This window comes from Eulemur rufifrons, chromosome 15 (genome assembly GCF_041146395.1).
Source record: "Eulemur rufifrons isolate Redbay chromosome 15, OSU_ERuf_1, whole genome shotgun sequence".
Lineage (NCBI taxonomy): Eukaryota > Metazoa > Chordata > Mammalia > Primates > Lemuridae > Eulemur > Eulemur rufifrons.
The window spans coordinates 27,557,657-27,583,404 of NC_090997.1; the positions used below are offsets into that span (position 1 = coordinate 27,557,657).

Here is a 25,748-nt window from a genome sequence, read left to right on the forward strand (position 1 = left end):
AAACCTTTTCTTATAAAAATGAGTAATTATTGTAGCTTTTAAAGCAAAGGAATTAAAAAATCACATATATGCAATACTTTCAGAGGTGTACATATATATATATACACATACACCTCTGAAAGTAATGTGGAAGACAGAATAGAGAGAACAGAGACTAGAAATAGGTAGCCCAAAATAGAATTTATAGTAAACTTTTGATAAAATAGTTTACCCTGAAGCTTACAAATGTAGATGGACATAAGTTTCACCTGAGAGATGAATCAGGGGTAAAGAATGTATGGGTAGGGAGAGCGATGGAGGTTTTGGTGTTGGGGAGATAAGAATTTTATCTCATGTTTTTAAAGTATTTCAGAGGCATATTAAATAGGTAAAACATGTTCAATAGTCAGAAATGAAGACAGCCTGTATCTCTGCACATATTTGAAGCCATTGAGTATAACTGTTATATCTCTAAAGAGAAAATGTGGAATAAAGAAATGAGAACTGATAAAAGAAGAGTGAAGGGTGTGTGGAAAGGAAGGAAAAAAAGACAAATGGGAAAATTCTAAGAGCAAATCCTGAGGATTCTGATAGTTAAGAGGTCAGCATGCGAGGAGAAGTCCATGCATGAACTGGGCTGGCAGAGGGGAAAGAGAATTACAGAACAGTGTATCCATGAACAGGGCCGCACACAAAATTTGCTGAGCTGAGTTGAAAATGAAAATGCAGGGCCATTTGTTCAAAAAAGCAGGAAAAATGTACCATTAAAAGTACTGAAACATTCCTTTTCCCATGGCTTTTCTCTCATCTTTTTATGGTATTTTTATTGCTGCTTAATGTCATTCAAGGCAAGAAAAATTAAAATTTTCAATTATTAGCATAAATGTTACCATTCATCTTTATATTGTACACTGCCAGTTTAAATGGTAAATATAAGAGAACTTAACTGTTAGGAGAAACATCAAAATTATATAATTTGCATTTCCATAGCTCATGCATGCATTTTGTTCTTAACACAACAGTGAAACACAAAAAGAAAAAAAAAAAAACCCTAACTCAACTGATTTTACTTTACTTCTTGATATGTGCACATTCTAACCATGCTTTGTAGCAGCCAGTGGCGTCCATAACATCCTTACTTTGTACTCCCTTCGAGTCTCACTGAACTCCTACACACCATGGTTCACCAAGTTTGGGGTCCTTCTGAGTATGAAGTACTGTGTGACTACATAGGTCACATACCTCTAAAGCCAGTCCTCAGACACAGAGATGAGGACTTCACAAAAAGCAGATAATGGGTATCTACCACTGTCTATGTCTTCAAGCTAGAGCTCCATCAGAGTGGTGCAGATGACAGGGACACAAAAGGCTGGAGATGGCACAATAAGATTAAGCAGGTTTAAAATCTGAACTGTTCTGAGTCCACGTGTGGCTGTTACTGATACTTTGGCCAGGAAAGTAAAATATACCATACTGAGGGTTACAAAAACTCACACATATAGTTATACATATGTTGGCAGAAATGCAAATATATGTTTGAAAACCTTAGGATATAAACATATGATTCAAAAAACCCTAGGATATATATATATGATTCAAATATATATGATTCAAAATAAACAGAAATGAAAAAAATGTGTGATTGCTTTAAAAAGGTATAGTTCATATTTCAACACATCTGGACCAAAACAAATAAGCAAGCAATTACACTGCTATCTGATGCCTATCACAAGGTAAATAGTCGATAAATATCTGACTATTGAATAAAATGATGTGATTAATTCCATTCCATGTTTCTTTTTATTTCATTAAAAAGTAAAAAATGCTATGGAAATGTTACTAATGATTTCAACATCAAAATAACAATTTAATTTTTAAAAATGTGGATGGCATGTTTGAATTATTAAAAAACATATCTGTGTTGTTCCATGAAATATATATAATTTTTTCAATTGATTTCCTGTAACTGTCATTATGCAATGATTTACAATAATTTTCTACATGAATATAATTCTTGACATTCTTGTAAAAATTTTATTTTGATCTAATATGAATAAAATAGTCAAATATATTATGCTTCTTGAAATATTCTTAATTCCTCACTATAAGCACATATTTGCAAAAACATATTTTGTTCTGCAAATAAAAAGTATGTACTCATGTAACTTTTAGAAAATAAAAATAAATATTAAAAGTACTATTAATTCACTAGAAAAATTATGCATGTATGACTGGTGTGCATATACACATGTATTTATAAATATGCTATACATGTGCTTTTATCGTTTTGTTTTACAGAATGAGAAAATAATTATCCATGTCAATATTTAATAAAGTCATCATCTCAGGACAATGGTTGTTTCCAAATGCTTATTATGTTAAAAATATCCTAATAATATAATTATTAGGCTATTAATAATTAAATATCAGTAATAGTTTTCTAAAATTGATATTACGATATTTTAAAACTCTTTCAATTTCTGTTACCAAATAATTCTATAGAAAGATAGTGCCAGTTTACTCTCTCACCAATAGAGTGGAGTGTCTTTACTATGTCTTTTCCAATTCATTACAATTGGAAAAAAATATTCACAAATGGATAGTTAAAATGTGTGTCTCATTTTAAATTTTATACTTTGAATTGTTTTTAATGATTTTAAATATATTTTTACTATCTACAGTTTTCATTTACAAATTGGTTTGCTATTCTAGTGGTCAGTTTATTCCTTTGATTTGAAAGAACAGTTGATAATCACATGTCTAATTTATAAGGCCATATATTTCTGCATATATTTACTTCAACTATGTTTATAATCATTTTTGGCTTAGAAAGATTAGTCTACTATAAAATGTATCATCAAATTTATTTATAATTCTCTATTTTGGCTTTTAGGCTTAAAAAATTTCCATTTAGAGATCAAATAAATATTAACTTTTATTTTATTCAGATTAATGTTTTACTTTGCAATTTTATCTAGTTAATCCTCATAGAATTTATTCTGTTGTGAAGTATAGAGAAAGAATTTTCAAAACAACACAATGCATCAACACATTTTAGTAAATACTAAAATCTTTATGGATTAAAAAAATCCCCTTTTATTTAGTTTTATATATAGCATGGATATCTGAACTTTCTATTCTATTTCCTAATATCTGCATTTCTGTAACAATATAATATTTTAACTATAATGTTTTAAATATATTACATAAACATGCAAGCTTTCTTATTGCCCTGCTCAACATTTCTTTGGTTATACTCTTGCACTTTAAAAAGAGTCAATCAAGTTCTAAATGTTATCCTAATTGGATTCGCTTGAAATTTCTTTACAGTTTTCAAATGTTTTATGTAATATTAAGAGCTTACATTTCTGAGCCTGCAAATTAAGATATCATATCTTAATTTATATATTTTTATGGTCTTCAGTAAATTTTACCTTTTAAACTTTGTTCTGTATGGTTTTAAGAAGCAGTAGTTTGAATTTTTTATTTGTTATTCTTTAAAATTCCTGTAGAAACTTAATACTCAATGCAGCATATTTAAAAGGTGGGGCCTTTAGGAGGTGATTGGGCCATGAGGGCTCCACCCCTCATGGGATTGGTGCCTTACAAAAGGGCTTGAGGGGGTGAGTTCAGCCCTTTCAATTCTTCTGCCACTTGAGGACATGTAGAGTTCCCCATCTATGAGAAAATGACCTTCACCAGACACCAATGGAACCTGCCAGCACCTTGATCTTGAACTTTTCAGCCTCCAGAACTGAGAAATAAATACCTAGTCTGTGGTATTTTGTTATAGCATCACAAAGGGACTAAGACATTTAATGAATTTTTCCATTAGATTTTCTAGATGACATATAAGCAATAAGTATGCATACGTACAGAAGGCATTTTGACTTGTTAATGAGTTTGATGGAACTACCTCTTCTGTTTCAGCATTAAGAATGACATTAAATATTGTTGTGAGCTATGTATATCTTGATATGTTTGGGAAATATTAATAGATGACAAAAAGATTTGGAGATAATATAAATCCCTTAGGAAAGAAAAGCAAGATAAAAAAATAAACACATAATAAATTCCAAATTGAGTGTTAAAGTCTTTAGCTAATGATGTGGTAAATTATATTATTAAATATCCTACATTGGCTCATGTTTTTATTCCTAGAAAAAAATATACCTTTTTAATTTATTAGAATTTATTTAACATGGTACTTTTTAAATTTAGAATTTTACAGCTAAGAGTGAAATAAACATAAAACATTTATTTTTATATGTTTTTGGTATCCATTGCTATTAGAAAATATTTGGATTAGGAAGCTCTGGTCAATCCTTTATATTTCCTTCCCAAATAACTGATAGAAAAAAACATAGTCATGTTGCTATAGGAAAATAATGTCAAACTGCTAAAACGTGTTCCTTTTTCTCTTTTAAACTTCATTTGTTTTTTGTAGTAAACTATATCAAAAAGACTGGCCCAGTTTAGAAGATGGCTGAGAAAGAAAACTTAGATTCAATGTAATAGAGCTGTCACTATCCTACAGGGTCAGTGACTGTGAACTTCAAAGGGTAAATAAAACTGAAAGAATCGTGTTGATAGAGGTGGCTCCATGATGCCTCACTTTCCTAATCACAGGAGATGGTTCAGAGTGTCATTTTTTTCTCAGTGGCTAAATACAAAGTGAGGTATTCACCAGAGCAAAGGAGTCCAAAATTATGGGTTTACTACTTTTTATACTTTTCCAGTATGGAAGTAGGTGTAAGGAGGAAATCTTAGCACTCAATGCTCTAGTTTGGAAACATACAAGGAAATTCTCCCTTCATCAGTTACACATTTGTTCTGTATTTTGGCAGTGTCATGGAAACAATTCAAGATTTTAACACTGCAGACAATTGTACTATCACTATTGCCTACCATGTGTTTTCTCTTTACGAAGAGCCTAGACTAGATATTTTTAAAGACCTTTTCCAGCTATATATTTCAATGACTTCAGAAGTATTAATCTTTTCCATTTATCTTTTTTGTGCAATTACTATTAAGTATCTATTTTAATGCCAATTTGTGTTAGATGGTATGAGTACAAGAGTGAACAATGCAGATATCATCTTTATGTAATGCTAGTTATTTAACTTGTTGCTTGTTTTCATTTTATGTTTTATAGGACCACCTAACATGCAGTTTACAATAATGGGACAATAACTAAATCGAGGATATTTTCAATTAATTAGAAAAAAATCTATTTCGATTAAAACCTATAATATTAAAATTTTAACTTCCGTATTATATAACTCTCTTCAATATATTCTGATCTAATTACATGTTTTGCTAAGACTAAAAATAATAAATGATAAATAGCATATTTTTTAAAAATATGACTGAGGACTTCTTAAAAGGATGATAAATTCATCTTTTCCATTTTATAGAAACCATGGTGGAAAATGCAATAAAAATATCTTGGGGAAAAATTAATATTGAATATATATCTAAGTGGGGAAAAAAACATACATTTTTGTTATAATTTTCAGGAAATCTGCTAAGTTCTAATTTACTTGTGACTTACCACTATTCCTTTCTTGAGAAGTCCCATAGTTAGATTAAAAACATAATGTCTTTTCTTCATAAATATATGATAGAGAATAAACAGATTATATACATATTTAACTACTTTTTCATATTAAGTTCATATTTACAATAAGAATTATTTATAAATAAAAATGTCATTGTTTTAATTTTATAAAATTTTTCAAATTTATATATTTGTTTAGTTTTAAATTTTCTGACTTTAATTTTATTGCAAATTTCTGTTAGGCAGTATAGGGTTAAATTGTCAAATTTCCTTTTTCATTAAAATGTATTTCTATACCTAGATTCTCCCTTGAAATTAATGATAAAATAAAATGTTTCTGGATCCTTATATATGTAATAAAATATGTAAATACAGTACCAATCCTGTATGATCTTGGAAATATTTCTCATTCTATTTCTATTTAAAATAGATTACAATGAGATTTAAATATAATGATGATATAACTACATTAGGCCTATGACTTGATTAGAAAATAATATCGAAGAACAAATCAGGCATACATATAGACAAAATATGTAAATAGGTAGATTTTTCTATGGTAGTTACTTTAATCAAACATTAACTAAACCATAGGAAAATATTTAGCATAGGGACTGGCAAATATTTTATGCAAAGTGTTGGACAGTAAATATTTTAGGCTTTGCAGGCTACATGGTCTTCACCACATCTACTCTCTTTGCCATTAAGTAGGGCAGCAGTGGTAGACAATATGTGAGCAAATGGATAGGTCTGTGTTTCAGTAAATCTTTATTTACAGAAACAGACACTGATCAAGATTAGGCTTCAAGAGCTATAGTTTGCCACCCAGCTTTAGAGGCATTATAAGGTCTTGGAGGAATTATAGATGTATTTGCAGGTATAGTAATGGCAATCTAGGGTTGTCCCTAATGTGTGTTCCACTGATAAAGAACCTATTTGATGTTGGTCAGCAATGATACACCTTAGTATACAGTCAGCCTTCTATATCTGTGGGTTCTACATCCATGGATTCAACCAACCAAGAATGGAAAATATTTGAAAAAAACATGGGTGTGTCTTTACAGAATATGTATAGACTTTTTTTTTCTTGTCATTGTTCCATAAACAATATAGTATAACAACTATTTACATAGCATTTACATTGCATTAGGTACTATAAATAATCTAGAGATGATTTAAAGTATATAGGAGGATGTGCATAGGTTATATACAAATACTATGCCATTTTATATAAGAGAGTTGAGAATCTGTGGATTTGGGTAGCCATAAGGGTCCCAAGGAATGCCTGTACTATGAGAATATCTGCATTTAAATTTTGAAAAATAATTTTAAAAGAAGAAAGTTACAGTAATCAAGACAGTTCGGTATTGGGTAAAAGAAAGACATACAGATTAACAGAAAGTAACAGAGACTCTAGAAATTAACCCACATGTATATCATTAATTTTTGATGAAATATGAAAGTAATTCTATGGATAAGGGTTACTCTTTTAAGCAAAGGGCTCTGGTTCAGTTGTATAACCAAACCTTCCTATGTTCCTTTCCTTCAGTACCAGATAATTTTAGATTGCATTGCATTTGTCAGCTAAGAAGTTAAATATAAGCTTATTTGCTAAACAAATAAGATGGTTATGAAGTTCATGCTAAAAAAGATTAGAAACAAAATGAAATAATCACAGTGAGGAACGTTTTAGGAAGACAGCTCAAAATTAATTAAGGATTGTCTAGAAGAATTAAGGTCTCAATTGAGGAAAGCCATAAGAATTTTAGTGGAACAAGCCATTATTGTGAGTTCAGAGAAAATACAGGCTGGGAATTGACAAACGTAGGAGTACAATATATTAACATTTGCTCTTCCAGATCTCTCTGCTCTTGTTCATTCCACCTTCTATACACTGGGCACCAGCTCATAGGGCTAACCTTATCTTCCAGACATTGAATGGGTTTGGCCAATAAGAAGCACCCACAGAGAATAGAATAGGAGAATGAGGTTGGGTATGTATCCCCTAGTCTCTTCCTTTTGGTTCTCATTGAATTGCCTGTGTCCCACTCCTAAAGGCCACAGCTTCTGCAAGCTGGGAATCTTTCTTTTTCAGGTTCTGGTCCTGTTTTTCCTCTGTCACTTTAGCCCCAATGCTGATAATGATGTTCTGCTACTGCTGGTCTCTTCAGAACTATACTATCCCTCCTACCTTTCCTTAAATTCTACCCAGTGATCTAAGTGAATCTAAGTGAATAATCTCTCTGTTAAATTCTCCCCAAATACCCAATTGAAGTGTGTTATCTATTTCCTTATGTGACCCTGACCAACACAGTGGATAAAAATAGGGAGAATGCCAGTAAGTGCCTTGTAAATGATTTATTATTATGTATAAGATGATTAGAAAGGAAAGAAAAAGCAGAAGGAGACTGGGAAATGTAGAAAATGTCAGAACCATCAAAGAATGTTTTCAGGGGATGGGAAAAATGGAAAGTAACAAGGTTATATTCAAAAAAGGCAAAATTAGTGTTTAATTTCCTGATAATGAGGAATACATATCCTTATTATTTGCAAGGGTAACTATGGGGTGAATTATTTGAGGGAAGTTTTAACTCAGCTGCATTTACAAAGAACTTTAAATATGACAAGTAATATATTAAGTATTGAATATGAATCAATTAACAGTTAAACCACAATCTATTATCTTATAAAAAGTACAAGGAGAATACTATATTTAAATTTGTAATTAAATTCATTATGCTTCTTTTGAAACTTTGTAGAGAAAACCATATCATATTGAACATACTAAATATAATTACTTGGTCTTTCATATTAGCAAGTTGTCAGCCATAAATTTTAGTTGTCAACTTAAAAACTTTTAAAGGTTGAGGTAATATGTGCTTCCTGTGAAGCAGAAACACCCAACCACACATACACACACAAAAAAACCTATAAATTTATCATTGAAGAAAGATGAACTCCACTACCCCAAAGTAACTCCACAAATTGCACAAGATAGGACTTCAAGTTATGCAAAAAATTCTCTCTTTCTGATCAATAAAATTCTTTAAACTTTGTTTGCATCTTCACCAGTTTGATAGCAATTACAAGGAGAGAAAAGATTAGTGATTTTAAAAGTGCTTTAAAGAAAGAACTGGGGCCGGGCGCGGTGGCTCACGCCTGTAATCCTAGCACTCTGGGAGGCCGAGGCGGGTGGATCGCTCAAGGTCAGGAGTTCGAGACCAGCCTGAGCGAGACCCCGTCTCTACTAAAAATAGAAAGAAATTATATGGAGAACTAAAAATATATATAGAAAAATTAGCCGGGCATGGTGGCACATGCCTGTAGTCCCAGCTACTCGGGAGGCTGAGGCAGGAGGATTGCTTGAGCCCAGGAGTTTGAGGTTGCTGTGAGCTAGGCTGACGCCACGGCACTCCCTCTAGCCTGGGCAACAAAGTGAGACTCTGTCTCAAAAAAAAAAAAAAAAAAAAAAAGAAAGAACTGTTATCTAAGAAAACTGGCTTCTCATTATTTCAATACTCTGAGTTGAAATTCACACATAAAAAATAAAAATAAATAAAAATAAAATAAAATAAATTCACACATGATATTATCTTTTCCAATTGTTGTATAGTGCTTTTGTTAAATGAAGAACATGAATTTAGTTTATATTCTCAATTATATACAATGAAAGCATCATAGCTTTAAATTTAAAAGTCATACAGGACAGGAAAACGCAATAAAGTTCCAGTGATTTTTTTCATCTTTCCCATTGAAAAAAAATACCATCACTAAAGATAATGTTAGAAAAGGTATGTTATATTGTGTTCAACCTGACAAAGAAGCTATTTCAAGAAATGAGAATAATAAAAGTTATTTCTAAACTTTGAAAGATCTGTTGTAATGCACTGAACTAGTTCAGTTTCTGATTGCTTGCCAGCAGTATAGCCGTCTCCAGCCTACTCCTGTATTGATCTGGTAGCCTTTGTGGCAGTGCATAAAGAATAACCATCTGTGTCAGGTACAACAGCAGGTGCGAGATCTCCATTGAACTGACTGCTGCCCTGATTACAATGAGGCTGTTTAGAGCACCTGGTGACCACAACAGGCTCTTTCTTTTTTGTAGAAAAGAAACCCATTTCTAAAAGTTTACTGAACAGAAACTGAGAAACTCACCAGATATCATCAGCTGTGGAGGTGCTGGAATGGACTCCAGTGAAAACAAAGAAAGAGATCTAGTGATGGGAAGATTCTGGTTTGCAGTAGGAGATTCCAGATCCTGCTTACTAGGCTTAAGTTCCCATTTGGACCATTCTGTAGAAACCCTGACCTCTTTCCTTAAATCAGATGTTAAGGTCAGATAATCCATATAATATGGCCAATCTGGTCTAATTACAGACATGGGGGCAGAGGTCTGTATTGAAAGTGACTGAGTTGCTGAAACTGCAAAAACTGCAACGTTGGAGGTTACTTCTGAAAAATCAGGCATTGAGTCTGTATATGGTGGCAAATTGTCTTTTAGGTCGTTTGGATGTATGGTTTCTGAATATATCTTTAAAGTAACATCCAGATGACTTTGTGCATTTAATCCAAAATCTAGAGAACTATCACTTGTATGAAGTTTGAACTGTTGATGAGATCCTTTACTTTCTTCCACATCTGATAAACTGTCTTGATTTAATGCCTCCGTGGAGCCCATAGTTACACTGTATTGTCCTATTTTCAATAGTTTAAAAATGTTTCCTGATACTGACAGATCATCAGTAGTCAGTTCTGAAGTCAAATCAGAATTCATCAAATCTGAAGAGACAGTTTGCGAAGGGACAATGGATAAACAAGTCTTATCCAAACATAAATTAACATCCAAATTACTTGATAGAGTAATGGATTCTTCCAAGGATGAAGATAAAATTATTCCTTTTGCGCTCTTTTTAGAAGGAAATAAAGATGGCACTTTTGTGAATGCCACTGATGGTGTTATTTCAGGAGCAGAAGAAAATGAATGCCCAGAAGTGATAGTTTGAGCTCCCATTAGTGCATACCAGCTGGCTAATATCGCTGAGTTCATCCAGAATGTCTCATAAAAGTGGGACTGTTTGCTATGCAAAACTTGATCTGAGAATTCATGAGAGGATTTTATTTCAGTCATAGAACATGTTGCACATGTTTGGCTCAATTCTCTTAAAGAATCAGCAGCCTGTGATTTGATGTTTGTGAGTCTCCGGTTGCTAGATGCTTCGGTAATAACCTGATATTCACTGGGAATGGAAGCTTGTGTGCTGAGTCGGTGCAGAGTTGATGAGTTTAAGATGGCTACCTGTTTGGATATAATTATCTTAGCAGGAAAAATGGGAGACATCGAGGAGCTCAGCAATCTCCAGCGCTCTCTTCTTGAAATTAAGGAAACAGCTGAATATTCTTCAATATCCTCTTGAGACCCCCTAGAGACAATTGGAGGTGCACTTATGGAAGCAGTTGTGAGCAGGAATCCACGGGAGAGTAATGAGTGTCTGTTTAACTCAATATCAGCCCCTGGAATGCCACTAATTGCTGAATTCATTGTGGTAGCAGATAAGGCAACAGTCTGATAGTTCTCAAATAATAAAGATTGTGTAGGAAAAATAAAATCTGTCATTAAGGAAGAGATGGTAAAAGTCGTCCTCTCTCCCCTATCAAGGAAAAAGAATGCTCGTGTGGCTGCCGAAGTTTGGATAGGCATATGTGATACAGATGTTTTGCCCCAGACAATTTGTGCTGGGTCATGAACACCAAAATTCAGAAATGGAGAAGAGGAAATATCTGTGGAAGAAAGAAGATTCTGTTTTGCTAAAATCTCTCTAGTGGAAATTAGTTCTTCAAGTAAGTAGCTTTCAAAGGACATGCTAATACTTAATGCTGCCAAACCCGTTGTTAGGAGAATATCATGCTTGAAAATGTCTGTCTGTTTTGGACCTTCAGAAAGGAAAAGACAAAAAAAAAAAAATGAGAAAAATGAATTAAAAATGAACAACTTTGGCCTTGGGCTGAATCTTCAGCAAATTGCACTGCCACCCCACACCCATTATGTGCAGATAAATATGGCTCTGAAATCATATTTCTAATAAAAGTATATTAAGAGATTTAGTGACTTCACAACCTGGATAAATGCAAAGATTCCTATCATTCACACTCCACAGGAGGGCCAAAATCAGAACAAACGACAGACATTACACAGAATTGACATATCCTCAATCCAAATGACTCCTTTGAATTATAAAACATGAAAAATTACAACTCTTGTCATTTGATAGAACCAAAGAATATTTGACCTATAGAGCTAGTAATATTAAAAAAAAATTTGACTTTCTAAATAGGCAAAATGCTCTTCTTTATACTTGATAACATTATATCTCAATACTACTCCTCAAAAGAACAGAAATTATATAGACCAAAAACAACAGACAAGCTACCTTTCTATTTTGAATATCCAATAGCCTTCAAAAATATTTTTTCTTAAATAAGTAATACATTGGTAAGGGTTTTACTCTAATTATCCAAGTGACATTAAGTATATGAAAAGTAAATTTGGAATTTAACATAGAATATGCTATTTATAATATGACATCTTTTGATTTAGTTAGTTAAATAACAGGACATATCAAAACAGCCTCAGGTGTCAAAATACTTCAGAATATGAAAATACATATTTTTTATTTGAGCACTTTCAAAATAAATTGATAGAAACATAAGTTTACATATAAACAATTCAGAGCACATTAAATACAGACAATGAAGAAAGCAGTACAAGACAAATAAATATTGAATAACTCAGAAAATACATTTTCAGGATACAACTTTTTCAAACTCTAAACTTCTTCATATCTTCCTTCCTTCTACTTACCTTGATCAACTGGATAAGTATCCAGTATGTTCCATATTCTTGTAGCCTTTAAAGATGGAAAGCTACTGACTGAAGTCTCAGAAGGGGGTACTGTATACATTTGTGCAGAAATGGCATCTGTTCTTTGAGAGATGGGAGGTAAACAGGTAATTCTGCTTATTTCATCACCACAAAGAAGCCCAATGGAGCAGGTCTGCAAACGACAATTATGGTAATTAAATTAAGCTCATGGTTTCTTTGTTCCTGAGAGAGAATATTTTAAGTTTGTTTTGAGGTCCATTTGCATTTTCATAGTCACATTGGATGACTCAAATAATCACCTTATTTTATTTGAAAATGAAATCTCTATAGTAAATTTTACCCATATTTCAAAATTAATTCAATCCTTCTAATTCAGAATATGCTCAATGGGATGACCAAATTTATTCTTAATTCTTTTAATTTTAAATCAAAATACTACTTTACATTTGATTTGAGGATTTTTTTTTCAATTAGGAATTTGTACTATATGGAAATCAATATGGATATAAAACCTATGATACAAATTATACATTTTCTGCCCTATCAGTCATATTTAGTTGGAAGCTAATATAAAATAGAATATTTACAATAGAAAATTTGAAAATATTTTCTTGTGATGTTCAAATCATTCTAATTTGTATTGAGTTACAGAAACAATGTTCTGTATATATTTTAGTTTGACATGAATAGCCTATTTCTGCCACATCCTTGTGAAACAATTTCCACAAGAAGAAATTGTTTTTAGCTCATAAAAAAGAGAATTGTGATGCATGGATCAGGGGGATACTCTCTTAAACATAGAGTTAAAAAGTAACTGTACTCTTTAAACCATTTTGATCTTTAAGGAAATACAATTTTAAAGTTGTTTTGAAATTCAAATACATGTCTATTTTCTAATACTAATGACATACCTGATAGGTATCCCTATTTTACTGCTTTAGTATTTGTTCAAGACTGTATCTAATTTGCATAAACTTAAGGCATGTTTTGGATTTTCTTTTTTTTTTTTATTGCATAGTTTTATATCCCATAGTCACTTTCAACTCACACCTGAACGTTTTTATAAAGGTCAGAAGATTGCTGATGTTAGATAACTGCTTCTCTCAACAAAGAAAAGCTCAAGGCCAGATGGTTTTACTGATGATTTTCACTATACTTTTAAAGAAAAACTAACACTAATTCTTCTCAAACTATTACAAAAAAATCAAAGAGGATAAATTTTCTCCTAACCGATTCTATGAGCTCAATATTATCCTGATACTAAAACTAGATAAGGACATATCACAAAAGGGAAGCTATAGGCCAATATTCTTGATGAACATAGATGCAAAAATCCTCAACAAAACACTAGCAAACTGAATCCAACAACACATCTGAAATATAATGTACCACAATCAAGTGGTATTTATCCCAGGAATGCAAGTATGGTTTGATGATCAATAAATGTGATACATCACATCAAAAGAATCAAGGACAAAAACCATATGATCATCTCAATAGATGCAGAAAAAATTACATAAAATTGAGCATCATTTGACATAAAATTTTTCAACAAATTAGGCAACACTATAGGGCTCAATATGACAAACTAATAGCTAACATCATATTGAATGGGCAAAAGCTGAAAGCCTTTCCTCTAAGAACTGAAACAAGACAAGGATGCCTACTTTTACTACTCTTATTCAACAGAGTACCGGAAGTCCTAGTCACAGCCATTAGTTAAGAGAAAGAAATAAATGATATTCAAATTAACAAAGAATAAGTCAAATTGTCCTTCTTTACAGATGGCATGAGCTTATATACAGAAAAACCTAAAGTTATCACCAAAAAATTCTTAGAGATAATAAACGAATTCAGTGAAGTTGTACGATACAAAATCAACATAAAAAATCAGTAGCATTTCTATACACCAATAATGAATTAGTTGAAAAAGCAATCAAGAAAGTAATCACATTCACAATAGCCATAAAAAATAGCTAGAGAAATTTGAGCAAGGAGGCGAAAGATGTCTACAATGAAAACTACACAACTCTGATGAAAACAATTGAAGAAGATACAAAGAAATGAAAATACATCCCAAGGTCATAGATTATAAGAGTTAATATTGTTAAAATGATCATACTACCAAAAGCAATCTATAGATTCAATGCAATCCCTATCAAAATTGCAATGACATTGTTCACTGTATCAGAACAAACACTCCTAAAATTTTTATGGAACTACAAAAACCCTGAATACACAAATAAATCCTGAACAAAAAGAACAAAGCTGTGGGCATCACATTACTTGACTTCAAAATATACTACAAAACTATAGTAATCATAACAGCATGTTATTGGTATAAAAACAGATATATAGACCCATGGAACAGAATAGAGAACCCAAAAATAAGTTCACATATTTACAGCCAACTGATTTTTGACAAAGTCCCCAAGAACAAACGTTGGGCAAGGACAGTCTCTTCAATAAGTGGTACTTGGCAAACTGGATATCCATTAGGAAAAGAATAAAAATATATACAAAAATCAACTCAAAATGGATTAAAGACTTAAGCATAAGCCCCAAAACTATAAAACAACTAGAAGAAAACCTGGGGGGAAATGTTTGGGACATTGATCTAGTCTAAAATTTTATGGCTAAGATTTTAAAAGCACAGACAACAAAAACAAAAATAGACAAATGGAACTGACTTAAACTAAAAATCTCTGCACACCAAAGGAAACAGTAAACTGAGTGAACAGATAACCTGAGAATAGGAGAAAAGGTTTAAAAACTAGTAATCTGACAGGGGACTAATATCCAGAATATATAAGAAAGTCAAATAACTTGACAGCATAAATACAAATAATCCAAATAAAAAGTAAGCAAAGAATCTGAATAGACATTTCTCAAAAGAAGACATACAAATGGCCAACAGCTATATGAAAAAATGTTCAACATCACTAATCGTCAGGGAAATGCAAATCAAAACCACAATGAGAAATCAACTCACCCCTGTTAGAATGGCTATTACTAAAAATACAAAAAAAAAAAACAAAAAAAAAAAAAACCAAATTCCAGCAAGGATGTGGAGAAAGGGAACTCTCATACATTATTGATGATAATGTAACTTAGTACTGTCATTATGAAAAACAGTATGGAGGTTTACAAAAAACTAAAAACAGAAGTACTGTACGATCTTGCAGTCCCACTACTGGGTATTTATCCAAAGAAAAGAAAATCAGCGTATCAAAGAAAGACCTTCATTTCCATGTCTACTGCAGCTCTATTCACAATAGCCAAGATTTGGAATCAATCTAAATGTCCATCAAGAGATTAATGGATAAAGAAAATGTGGTATATATACATAAAGAAATACTATGTAGTCATAAAAAAGAATGAAATTATGTTATTTGATATAATATTGATGAACCTGGAGGACATTATGTTAACTGAAATAAGCCAGGCACAGAAAGACAGATACCACGCGTTCTCATTCATATGTGGAAACTAAAAAACGTTAGGCTCATTGAAGTAAAGAGTAGAATTTTGATCATGAGGGGTTGAGAAAGATTGGAGAGGGGAAGATACAGAGAGGTTGATTATTAGATACAAAGTTACAATTAGATGGGGGAATTTCTAGTGTTCTGTGGCACTGTGGGGTGAATATGGTTAATAATAATTTAGTGTGAACTTTTAAAAAGCTAGAATAGAGGATTTTGAATGTTCACAACACAAAGAAATGATAAATGTTTGCAGTGATGGATATGCTAATTATTCTTATTTGACCATTACACACTGTAGACATGTATTAAAATATCACTCTGTATCCCATAAATGTGTACAATTATGTGTCCACTAAAAATAAAAGAAAAAATGAATTATAAAGTTTTTGCACATAAAAAAACAAACATTAAATGGAAAAATATCCATAGTAAACAAAAACACAGGATCCATAAGCCTAATGAGTAAAGCATGCATGTAAATTCAGAAAAAGAGAGAAAATAGTAAAAGTTGAAACTAGAAGTGATAAAAGAAACAGCAAGAAAAAAATTGAATATGATTTTACACCTTAAGGACCCAGTGATTTGTCCTTTTCTTCACTGTAACAGCAAGCCCAGGAAAGACTTAACAGATCAATGAAAACGCACATGAAACTACGGTAGAGATCAGAATGCCAACATACTAGCTTACAGTGAAAATGCAGGTGTTAACAGCTCATAAATGCTTGCATAGTCCTGGTCAGCACTTTTCTCCAAAAATTATAGTCAAAAGCCATTATTAATTACCATGAAAAATCACCACCACAGTTTTAGGGAATCCTCAAAGTTCCCATGATCAACAAGTTCTCTCTGTGTCAGCATAGCTACTACACAAGAATTAAAGGTTTCTTTCATATACATTACATTGGAACATGTAGAATTAGTTGATTTGAATGCTTAATGACATCAGGTTAAGATATCATTATAGGAATGATCTAATTAATAGGACTGGAATACTTGATGTCCATTGGTTAAAGCTAACTATCCCTATACCAACTTACAATGGCATTGTCAATATCTGTCTCTATGATTCTGATATGCTCTCTGATAGTGTACACTACTATAACATTCAATATAGTAAGACATTCATTCTTCCAGGTGATACTTAGGTCCAGCAGCCAGGAAACCAGACTTTTTCTTTCCCATGTTGCATGCCTAGGCTCACATCTATCATATGCTGTTCTTAGAGTTTAACTCTCAAAGGTGAACTTATTTTCTCAATTTCAAGCTTGATAGAAAAAAATCTCTATTTCCCAAGTACTAGCAATAAGCAACTCATCATGTGATTTTTTGGGGTTTTTTTTTTTTTCTTCTTATTTCAGCATATTGTGGGGGTACAAAAGTTTAGGTTACATATATTGCCCTTCTCCCCCCACCCCCCTGAGTCAGAGCTTCAAACATGTCCATCCCCTAGACAGTGAGCATCACACTCATTATGTATATATACACCCATCCCCTCCCCCATCCACATCTGTCTGACACCCGATCAATGTTATTCCTAAATGTGCTCTTAGGTGACGATCAGTGAAACCAATTTGATGGTGAGTACACGTGGTGCTTATTTTTCCATTCTTGGGATACTTCACTTAATAGAATGGGTTCCAACTCTTCCCAGGAAAATACAAGAGGTGCTATATCACCATTGTTTCTTTTCGCTGAGTGGTACTCCATGGTGTACATATACCACATTTTATTAATCCACTCATGTATTGATGGGCACTTGAGTTGTTTCCACATCTTCGCAATTGTGAATTGTGCTGCTATATACATTCGGGTGCAGGTATCTTTGTCATAGAATGTCTTTTATTCTTTTGGGTAGAATTTTTTTTTTACTAAATATTCCACCAAGTAGATTTTAACTGTTTGACCTTCTTCCTTCCTCCCTTCCTTCCTCTTCCTCCCATATGAGAGAGAGAGAGCAAGAGAGAGAGAGGATATATTGATACATTCATTGATATGTTTATACAAATGTTGTATATGTTAATTCATTCTCAAGACATTCAATACATGCCAAGACAATTTATCCTGGAGAAATTTCTCTATTCTTCTTAGTTAAATCCCAAACTGTGTAGCAAAGCTAACTCCATGTTTAACTAAACATACTTCCTCTTCCTCTTGGACTACAATGTCTCAGTCACTCTTGTAGTTATATGTGACTCTGTGACTTACTTATGACCAAGGAAATGTGAATGGTCATTAAGTGTATCACTTTCATATTGATCCATAAATATGTGCTATGTGTGAACCTTGAGCCTTGAGCCTCTTCCCCCGGTGACTTGTGAAGACACATGTTAAAGACCATAGAGTCACAAAAGGGAGCAGCCTGGGTCCCTAAATCTCTATTTGAAAGAGGGTAGCTGAAGTCAGAGACATGCGTTTGGACCAGATATGCATGAAGATAAAATTCTATTATATTAATCTTGTGGAATTTTGGAGATTATTGTTATCATAGTTATCATTGTCCATTAATATACAAAACTGCCTCACCTGCTCTTTTTGATGATATTCTTTGCCACCTACAAGGAAAATAAACCAAAGCAAAACATCTTAAAATGGTTGGACATTTCTTTTTTGATAATTGCTTGATTACACATGAAGAATTTGGAAATTTCAAATATTTAGCTGCACTATAACTCAGTAAACCTTTAATTTTACATATTTCTTTCCTAACTTCATGGTTACTCTAGTTAATTTATTTTACCAATATGTCTCTTATTCCTTCATTTATTTATCTGCCAAACAGGTATTGAGTGTCTTCCATGAATAGATGAATAGCATAATAATTTACTCACTGATATTTATTGAAAATTTAATAGGTGATAAGATGATGATAGTCATTTCTTTAAAGCATCATGACTTCTTTAAAAAAACTAATTTTCCTTTCTAAATCTATATTTGAGGAAAAACATGCAAATAAGATTTTTCAAATCAGAGCTTTATGAAAATATGGTCATGCCTTTCTCATGGACATTATGTAGCCATCTATGGCTTCACTCAAAAAATATTTATTGCTCAATTTCTAGGTGCTAGTGACTGTTTTAAGTGTTGGAAATGAACTTGTCAACAAGATAAGCAAAGTTTTCCCCATTATATAGCTTGTATATTAGTAAAGGAATTGGAATTAATTGGTTGATTGATTAATAACAATTGGTGATAAGTGATTTAAAGACAAAATATTCCAAGATACATGCTAAGAAAAAACAGCAAGAGCTGTTTTGGAGGGACTGGCAGGGAAGTCCTCTCTGAGCAGGGATCTTAATTAATGTACATATTTGAGGAAAGAGCATTTAAGGTAAAAAGAACAGCATTGCAAATGCCTAGGGGCATGCTTAGCATGACCGAGCAACAGCAAGATGGGCGGCTAAAGAAAATAAGGGGAAGCCATTAGCAGGTGGAAGTGATGTCACAGACATGGCCAGAAACCAGCTAATGTAGGCTGCTTTAGTTGTTTATTTGTTTGTTCTTGATTTTAGAATTAATTCTGAGAATAATGGGAATCCATTTGAATATTTGGAGCAAGAAGGTAATGGTCTGATTAATATCATGAAAAGATTTCTGTAGATAATAGACTCTCAAGGGAGTTTGGGATGAGGAGAGGAATGGAAGCTGAGATACCACCTGGAAGGTGATAATGGCAAGAGGAAAATATAGACTAATTCGGAGTAGATAGGTAGATATAGTGAGTCAAGGTTGCATTTAGGATATATTTGGAAGGCAAAGCCTATATATGCTGAAGAAATAGATGTATGGGGTGAAAGTAAAAGAATTTTTATGGGTGATTCATAGTTTTTGTTCCTATCAATGGCATGATTAGTGGTGTCATTTACTAATTTCAAGAGAACTGGCAAAGACCAGTTACTGATTTGAGGTAGATAACAATTTCTGTTTAAATCCATTAAATTTGATAAGCTTATTGGCTACCAGATGTGGATGTAGAGTAGCGAGTTAGAAATATGAGGCTCTTCTGAGGCAGAATTATCCTTAGATCATTTTAATGAAGTAAGAAAGTATGGTCTAAAGGAAACCAGTGTTATCCCATGGTTCTTCTCTCTAATTCTCTGGTAATAGAGCTAGAAAATGACAGAGCCAATATTCTTATCAAGGCTGTGAGGCTCCAGAACCCCACTCAAAACCAGTATACTGTGGTTTTTGCCAGGTGAAACATCTTCAAGATTTGCTACAGTTCTACTATACAGATGATTATTTTAGTTAATAAAATTAAAATAATCTACTTTAACAGTCTATATGACAAACATCACTATCAAATAAGATCATCACAAACTATGTTATAAGATCTGGGAAAAACAGTGTCTATTATCTGAATGACTTCACAATCCACTGGTTTATGATTTTTCATTCTATTGATAGTACATTTGAAGATGTAATGTTGTGCCTCATACTTATTTTCTACTTGAAATGAGGAGTATATAATAAAGAAAAAAATTCTAGTAGTTGTAATCAATTTAACCTAATTCTATGTTCAATCTATTTTTCTCAAAACTGGTAGGCCACATTTTTTCTGTAAAGTTTATTTATTTATTTATTTATCTGAGACAAAGAGTCTTCCTCTGTTGCCCAGGCTACAGTGCTGTGGCATCAGCCTGGCTCACAGCAACCTCAAACTCCTGGGCTCAAGCGATCCTCCTGCCTCAGCCTCCCAAGTAGCTGGGACTACAGGCATGCAAACGCACCATCACGCCTGGCTAATTTTTTTCTATTTTTAGTAGAGACGGGGTCTCACTCTTGCTCAGGCTGGTCTCGAACTCCTGACTTCAAGCGGTTCTCCTACCTTGGCCTCCAAGAGTCCTAGGATTACAGGGATGAGCCACCATGCCCGGACTGTAAAGTTTACTAAAATAATTGACAGCTTGAAATTTTCCAACACTCTCAAAATATGCATTGGCAACATATTTCATTGCTTATACATAGAACAGTCTATAGAATTTGTGGGGATTAGTGCAAAATCAAAACATGAGCCCCTTGTTGAAAAATGGTTAAATATTTCAAATCAATGACAGCAGAACTTTAGACCAAGTGTGTGCGGGGGGATAGAAGCTTCTAAGGGCACGGTCCTGTGTAACTCACAGGTCACACACCCATGATGTTGGCCTGTTTATATATACTACTTTTGTCAAAGACTATAGAGTACTGGATCTATAGGCTTGTAGCTTGATACTCTTTGAAAATTTTCTCAGAGCGATATTTTTCATCTTACAGTGAATTTTTTTTTATAATTAGGAGAAACAGTTCAGATAATTGGTATGCTAAATTCGTGGCATGCTGTTCTTTGTAGAATTACAAAGGAAACTTCAGGAAGGGGGACCAAGATAAAGTCACTAAGGAAATCAGTTTCTAAGTATAGGCTTAGTTACTCCATCAATTTCAGATCTAGGCAGCAATAATTCTTCCCAGTTTCATAGACAGTGAAATTTTCAGTTTATGCTAATTGCAATTATCATATTCCATTAAGAAAGATTCGCTATACTGAAGTTCTCTTTAAAGAATATGCTTTTTGGCAAATTTTACAACACTTACATAATTTCCAATTCTATATCAATTTTACTATATAAAATTCTCAGGTCACTAGTTACAAATCACTGCCCAGTCACAAGACCAACCACCAATAATATATTACATCTAGTTAAAACACTTCTCCCATAACTTGTTGGTAGGAAAAGGCAGAGGAATTTACAAAGTAAACTTTATTCCCATCCTGTCTTTGTTAGCAGAATTTTAAGGATTGTAAGATGGCTTCCAAGATTTCCTGCCCACCCCACACCCACACTGTCCAGGCCCTGCACAACACAACATACTGGGAATATGACGGATTTAACTCCCATGAGGTTATGTTATATAACACGGTACTGTTGAATTTTAGAAAAGGAGATGATCTACGTGGGCCTGAGACAGTTACATGAGCCCTTTAAAAGCAGTTTTTTGTTTTTTTTTTCCCCTGATGGTTACAAAGAGAAAGCCAGTGATTTAAAGTATAAGAAGGATTTAGGCCTCATTGCTGATTCAAAAATAAAGTGGGGCACATGGCAAGAAATTCAGGTGGCCTCTAGGAGTTGAGAGCAGCCTCCAGCTCACAGCCAGCAAGGTGACAAGAATTCAGACATATAGTCAACAACAAAGAATTGAATTCTGCAGACAACAGAAATGAGCTTGAAAGGGGATTTTTTCCCCAGATTCTCTAGACAAGTATGGAGCCCAGCTAACACTTGATCCCAGCCACATGATACCCTGATCAGAGAAGCCAGTCATACCACGCCTGACTTCTGACTGGCAGAACTATAAGCTAATAAACGGGTTTTGTTTTAAGCTGGTAAGTTTGTAGCAATTTGTTATGCAGCAATACCTGTTATTATGCCAACTTGACTTATATGTCTTTGCCAGCATCCTAACAGTGCCTCTACACAGCAGACTCTTTGTTACACCTTCCCCACTGCATGACCAGGGCTAGTATGATGGCTGGTACTGATACATACGTGATTGACGGTCAGTAAACATTTGTTGAAGACAAATACACCATTGAAAACATTTTTATATAAATACTTCCTCACATATCTTTCCTCTTTTTAGACAAGACAAATATTTTGAAAGAAATATTCATTAAATCTTCCACACATGCCATTCTTTCCTCCGGCCATTCTAATCCAGCTTTCATGTCATCTTGTCACTAGAACTATTCCAGTGAATTTCCAGAAATACTACCATGCTATTAAACTCAAAGCACAGTTTTTGGTCTTCATCTTGTTCAAATCCTAAACAATATTTAACATAGTTAATACCTTCTAAAACATTTGGTTTCTCTCATACCTCCTTCCTTTTCCTGCTATATATTCTCAGTCTCCTCTGTTGGCTCCTTCTCTTCTTTCTGGCTTTTAATGTGGAATTTATCAGGGCTTTTTCTTCAACTTCGTATCTTTTATTTCTACATTCTTCCCAGAAGTATTGTCATTTATTCAAAGAGCCATAAAGATATCTGTATATTGATGAGTCCGAAAATTATATCTCCACTTCACACCTCTCTGTAGTATATTCTTACATAACCATTTATTTAGCATCATTACTTAAATATCTCATGGGAACTTTAAACATAAAATGCACCATATTGAAGTAATGCTTCAGCCCCTCCATTCTTACATGTCCCCTTAACCATCTGTCCAGTTTCAGGAAATGTATTCCCATTACTTTATTGCTTAAGTCCTCCTTAATTTCTTATTCTCTTCTATCTCACACATCTACTCAATACCGTGTCTTGCTAATTCCTCTTCCATAATATATTTCAAATTTAGCCTTTTCTCTGAATTTGCTTTGCCACAACCCTAGACCAAGCTATCACTATCTTTCACATGATAATTGTAATAGCCTAGCTGGTTCTTCTCCTCTACTTTTAACCTCCTTCCAGATCTTTATTTACAGAAGAACAGGCATATTTTAAACATCTGAAAAAGATCATACCACTCCTCTATTGAAAAATATATTAATATATTTCTTTTGCATTAGAAGAAAATTCAAACTACTTGCTATTCTTTAGGACTCCCTATATAACCTGACTGCTTACTTCAGCAGCCATTTCTGCACCGTTGCTCCCACCATGCTTACTGTGCTCAATTCACATCATCCATTCTTTTCTATCCCTTACAGGACAAGATCTTTTCCTTCTCATGACACTCACATATATTGATACCTCTGACATCATATCCATTATTTCTTCTCATCCCTCGGGTCTTAAATATCCCTTCTTTAGAGAGAACTTCTTTTCTGTCTACAGTATTTTTCTCTCATAGTAACTTTTTCTTTTCCTTCTGGATACTAAGTACAGTTTGAATTATATTTTTATTGTCTAATACCTGATCTATATATCTTTCCCAGTACACTGTAAGCATCACTAGACAAAAGCCTACGTCCTTTCCATTCTGCACCATATTCAGCACACTATTGATATGCTGCTAGCCAATTAATGTTTTTTGAATGAATATAAAAATTACCTACCATTTGATCCAGCAATCCTACTACTAGGTATCTACCCAAAGGAAAAGAAGTCATTTCATCAAAAAAAGACCCTGCACTCAAATGTTCATTGCAGCACAATTCACAATCACAAAGAAGTGGAATCAACTTAAATGCCCATACATTTATGAATAGATTAACAAAATGTGATATATTAAGATATGCACATATATATATATATATATATATCATGTAGTACTACCCAGCCATGGATTAATGTCTTCTGCAGCAATGTGGATGGAACTGGAGACAATTATCCTAAGAGAAGTATCTCAAGAATAGAAAAACAAATGCCACATGTACTCTCTCATAAGTTGGAACTAACCAATGGGCACACATGGGGACAAAGGGAAGTTAAAGTCATTGGAAATCAAGAAGAGGGGAGGGTGGAGGGTGGAAGGGGGAGGATGATAATAATGTTTCTTGTCTGAGAACATGACAATGTATGGCCAAAACCCTTCAAAATCTTTTTAAGTATGATGGTCAATTGTTAATTCAAATCAGTTATTTTTCTCCTTCTCAAGGTAAAAGATGAGAATGAAATCATAGGCTATGAATAAAAGCTATGGGTCTATAACTCCATAAATTTGCATAAAGTCTGAAGAATATTGAGGCATTTGTGGAATTTTCCACAAAGTAGAACCACGGTATCCCCATTTAAGTTTTATGGGGTGAGGCCAATATAAATGTGAGATAATCACTTCTTTCCTGGTGTCTGACAATTGGTAGTGAGGCCTCTACTTTCTTAAAGGACAAGTTTCTTTTCCCTCATTGAATTTGGCTACCAGATCTTCAGGGGATTTGCTTCAGTGAAGATGGTTCTGAAAGTACAAGTTCATTGCTTTGCTATGTAATTTTAATCTGCAGGGAGATCTTAGGGGACCAATGAATGCAGGAATAAAAATGTTAAGGAATGTACTGAATCAGACTTTTTCTCTTCCAGACTATCGAAAGGAAGATGCAATAAGAAAGACGATGGAAAGTATAGCTCAGGGGAGAAGTCAAAGTTAATACTAGAAATAGATTCTCAGGCAACAAACATTATTGCAGAAAGTTGATGAAGCAAGAGGTCAAGAGACATTGTTTTAGAGGCAAAGCCTCAAAAGCACACTTACTAAGTATAGAATATGTGTCAAGGTTATCTTTCAAAAGAAAACAATCACATAATTCATCAGCTTAAAAAATCATCAGTTCCTTACCACTCTTCTTAGGAAAAAGTAAAAACAATTTAGCCTAGCACACAATGTCACTGGCTATTTCTTAAGTTATTTTTTCCATGTTTTCACATATGCTATTGTAAATCCTTCTTCACATATGGTGTTTCCCTTCCTGAAATCCCTCTACTGCCATATAGTCCTACCCTGAATCTAGGTTACTTAGGTACTCAACTGTTTTAACTTAGCTCAACATATTCTTGGAAGTCTTCTATGATTTCTAATTTTTTAGTACATTATCATTGTGCTTTCATGGAATATTGTGCAAATCTTAATTATAGTATAGCCATTATCTATCATACTGTGATTGTTGGTTGACATATTTTACACTTTTGCAAGTCTATAGCTTTTTAACAGCAAAAATAGTCCTTAAGCATCTAAATCAGTATGTGAGAAATGTTGAACTACAGTCTTGAGACAAGATCTTCATATACCAGTTTTCAGTGAAATTAACAGGTAGCTTATAAAACAAGCCTGCAGAGCACAATGAGTTCATAAATTGATAATCAAATTTAAATTACTAAATGAAAGATACAATCTAGTAAACTAAACATCTGAAAATGAATTATAGTATGTAT

At 33.3% G+C, this 25,748-nt stretch overlaps 1 protein-coding gene across 1 annotated transcript in view; it reads right to left on the reverse strand.

Moving 5' to 3' along the window:
• EYS (eyes shut homolog) overlaps nucleotides 1–25,748 on the reverse strand; it is a 1,462,097-nt gene that overhangs the window by 699,609 nt on the left and 736,740 nt on the right. The window contains 2 exon segments of the mRNA XM_069488330.1: nucleotides 9,695–11,470; nucleotides 12,399–12,591. Coding sequence (XP_069344431.1) covers nucleotides 9,695–11,470; nucleotides 12,399–12,591 — 1,969 coding nt within the window.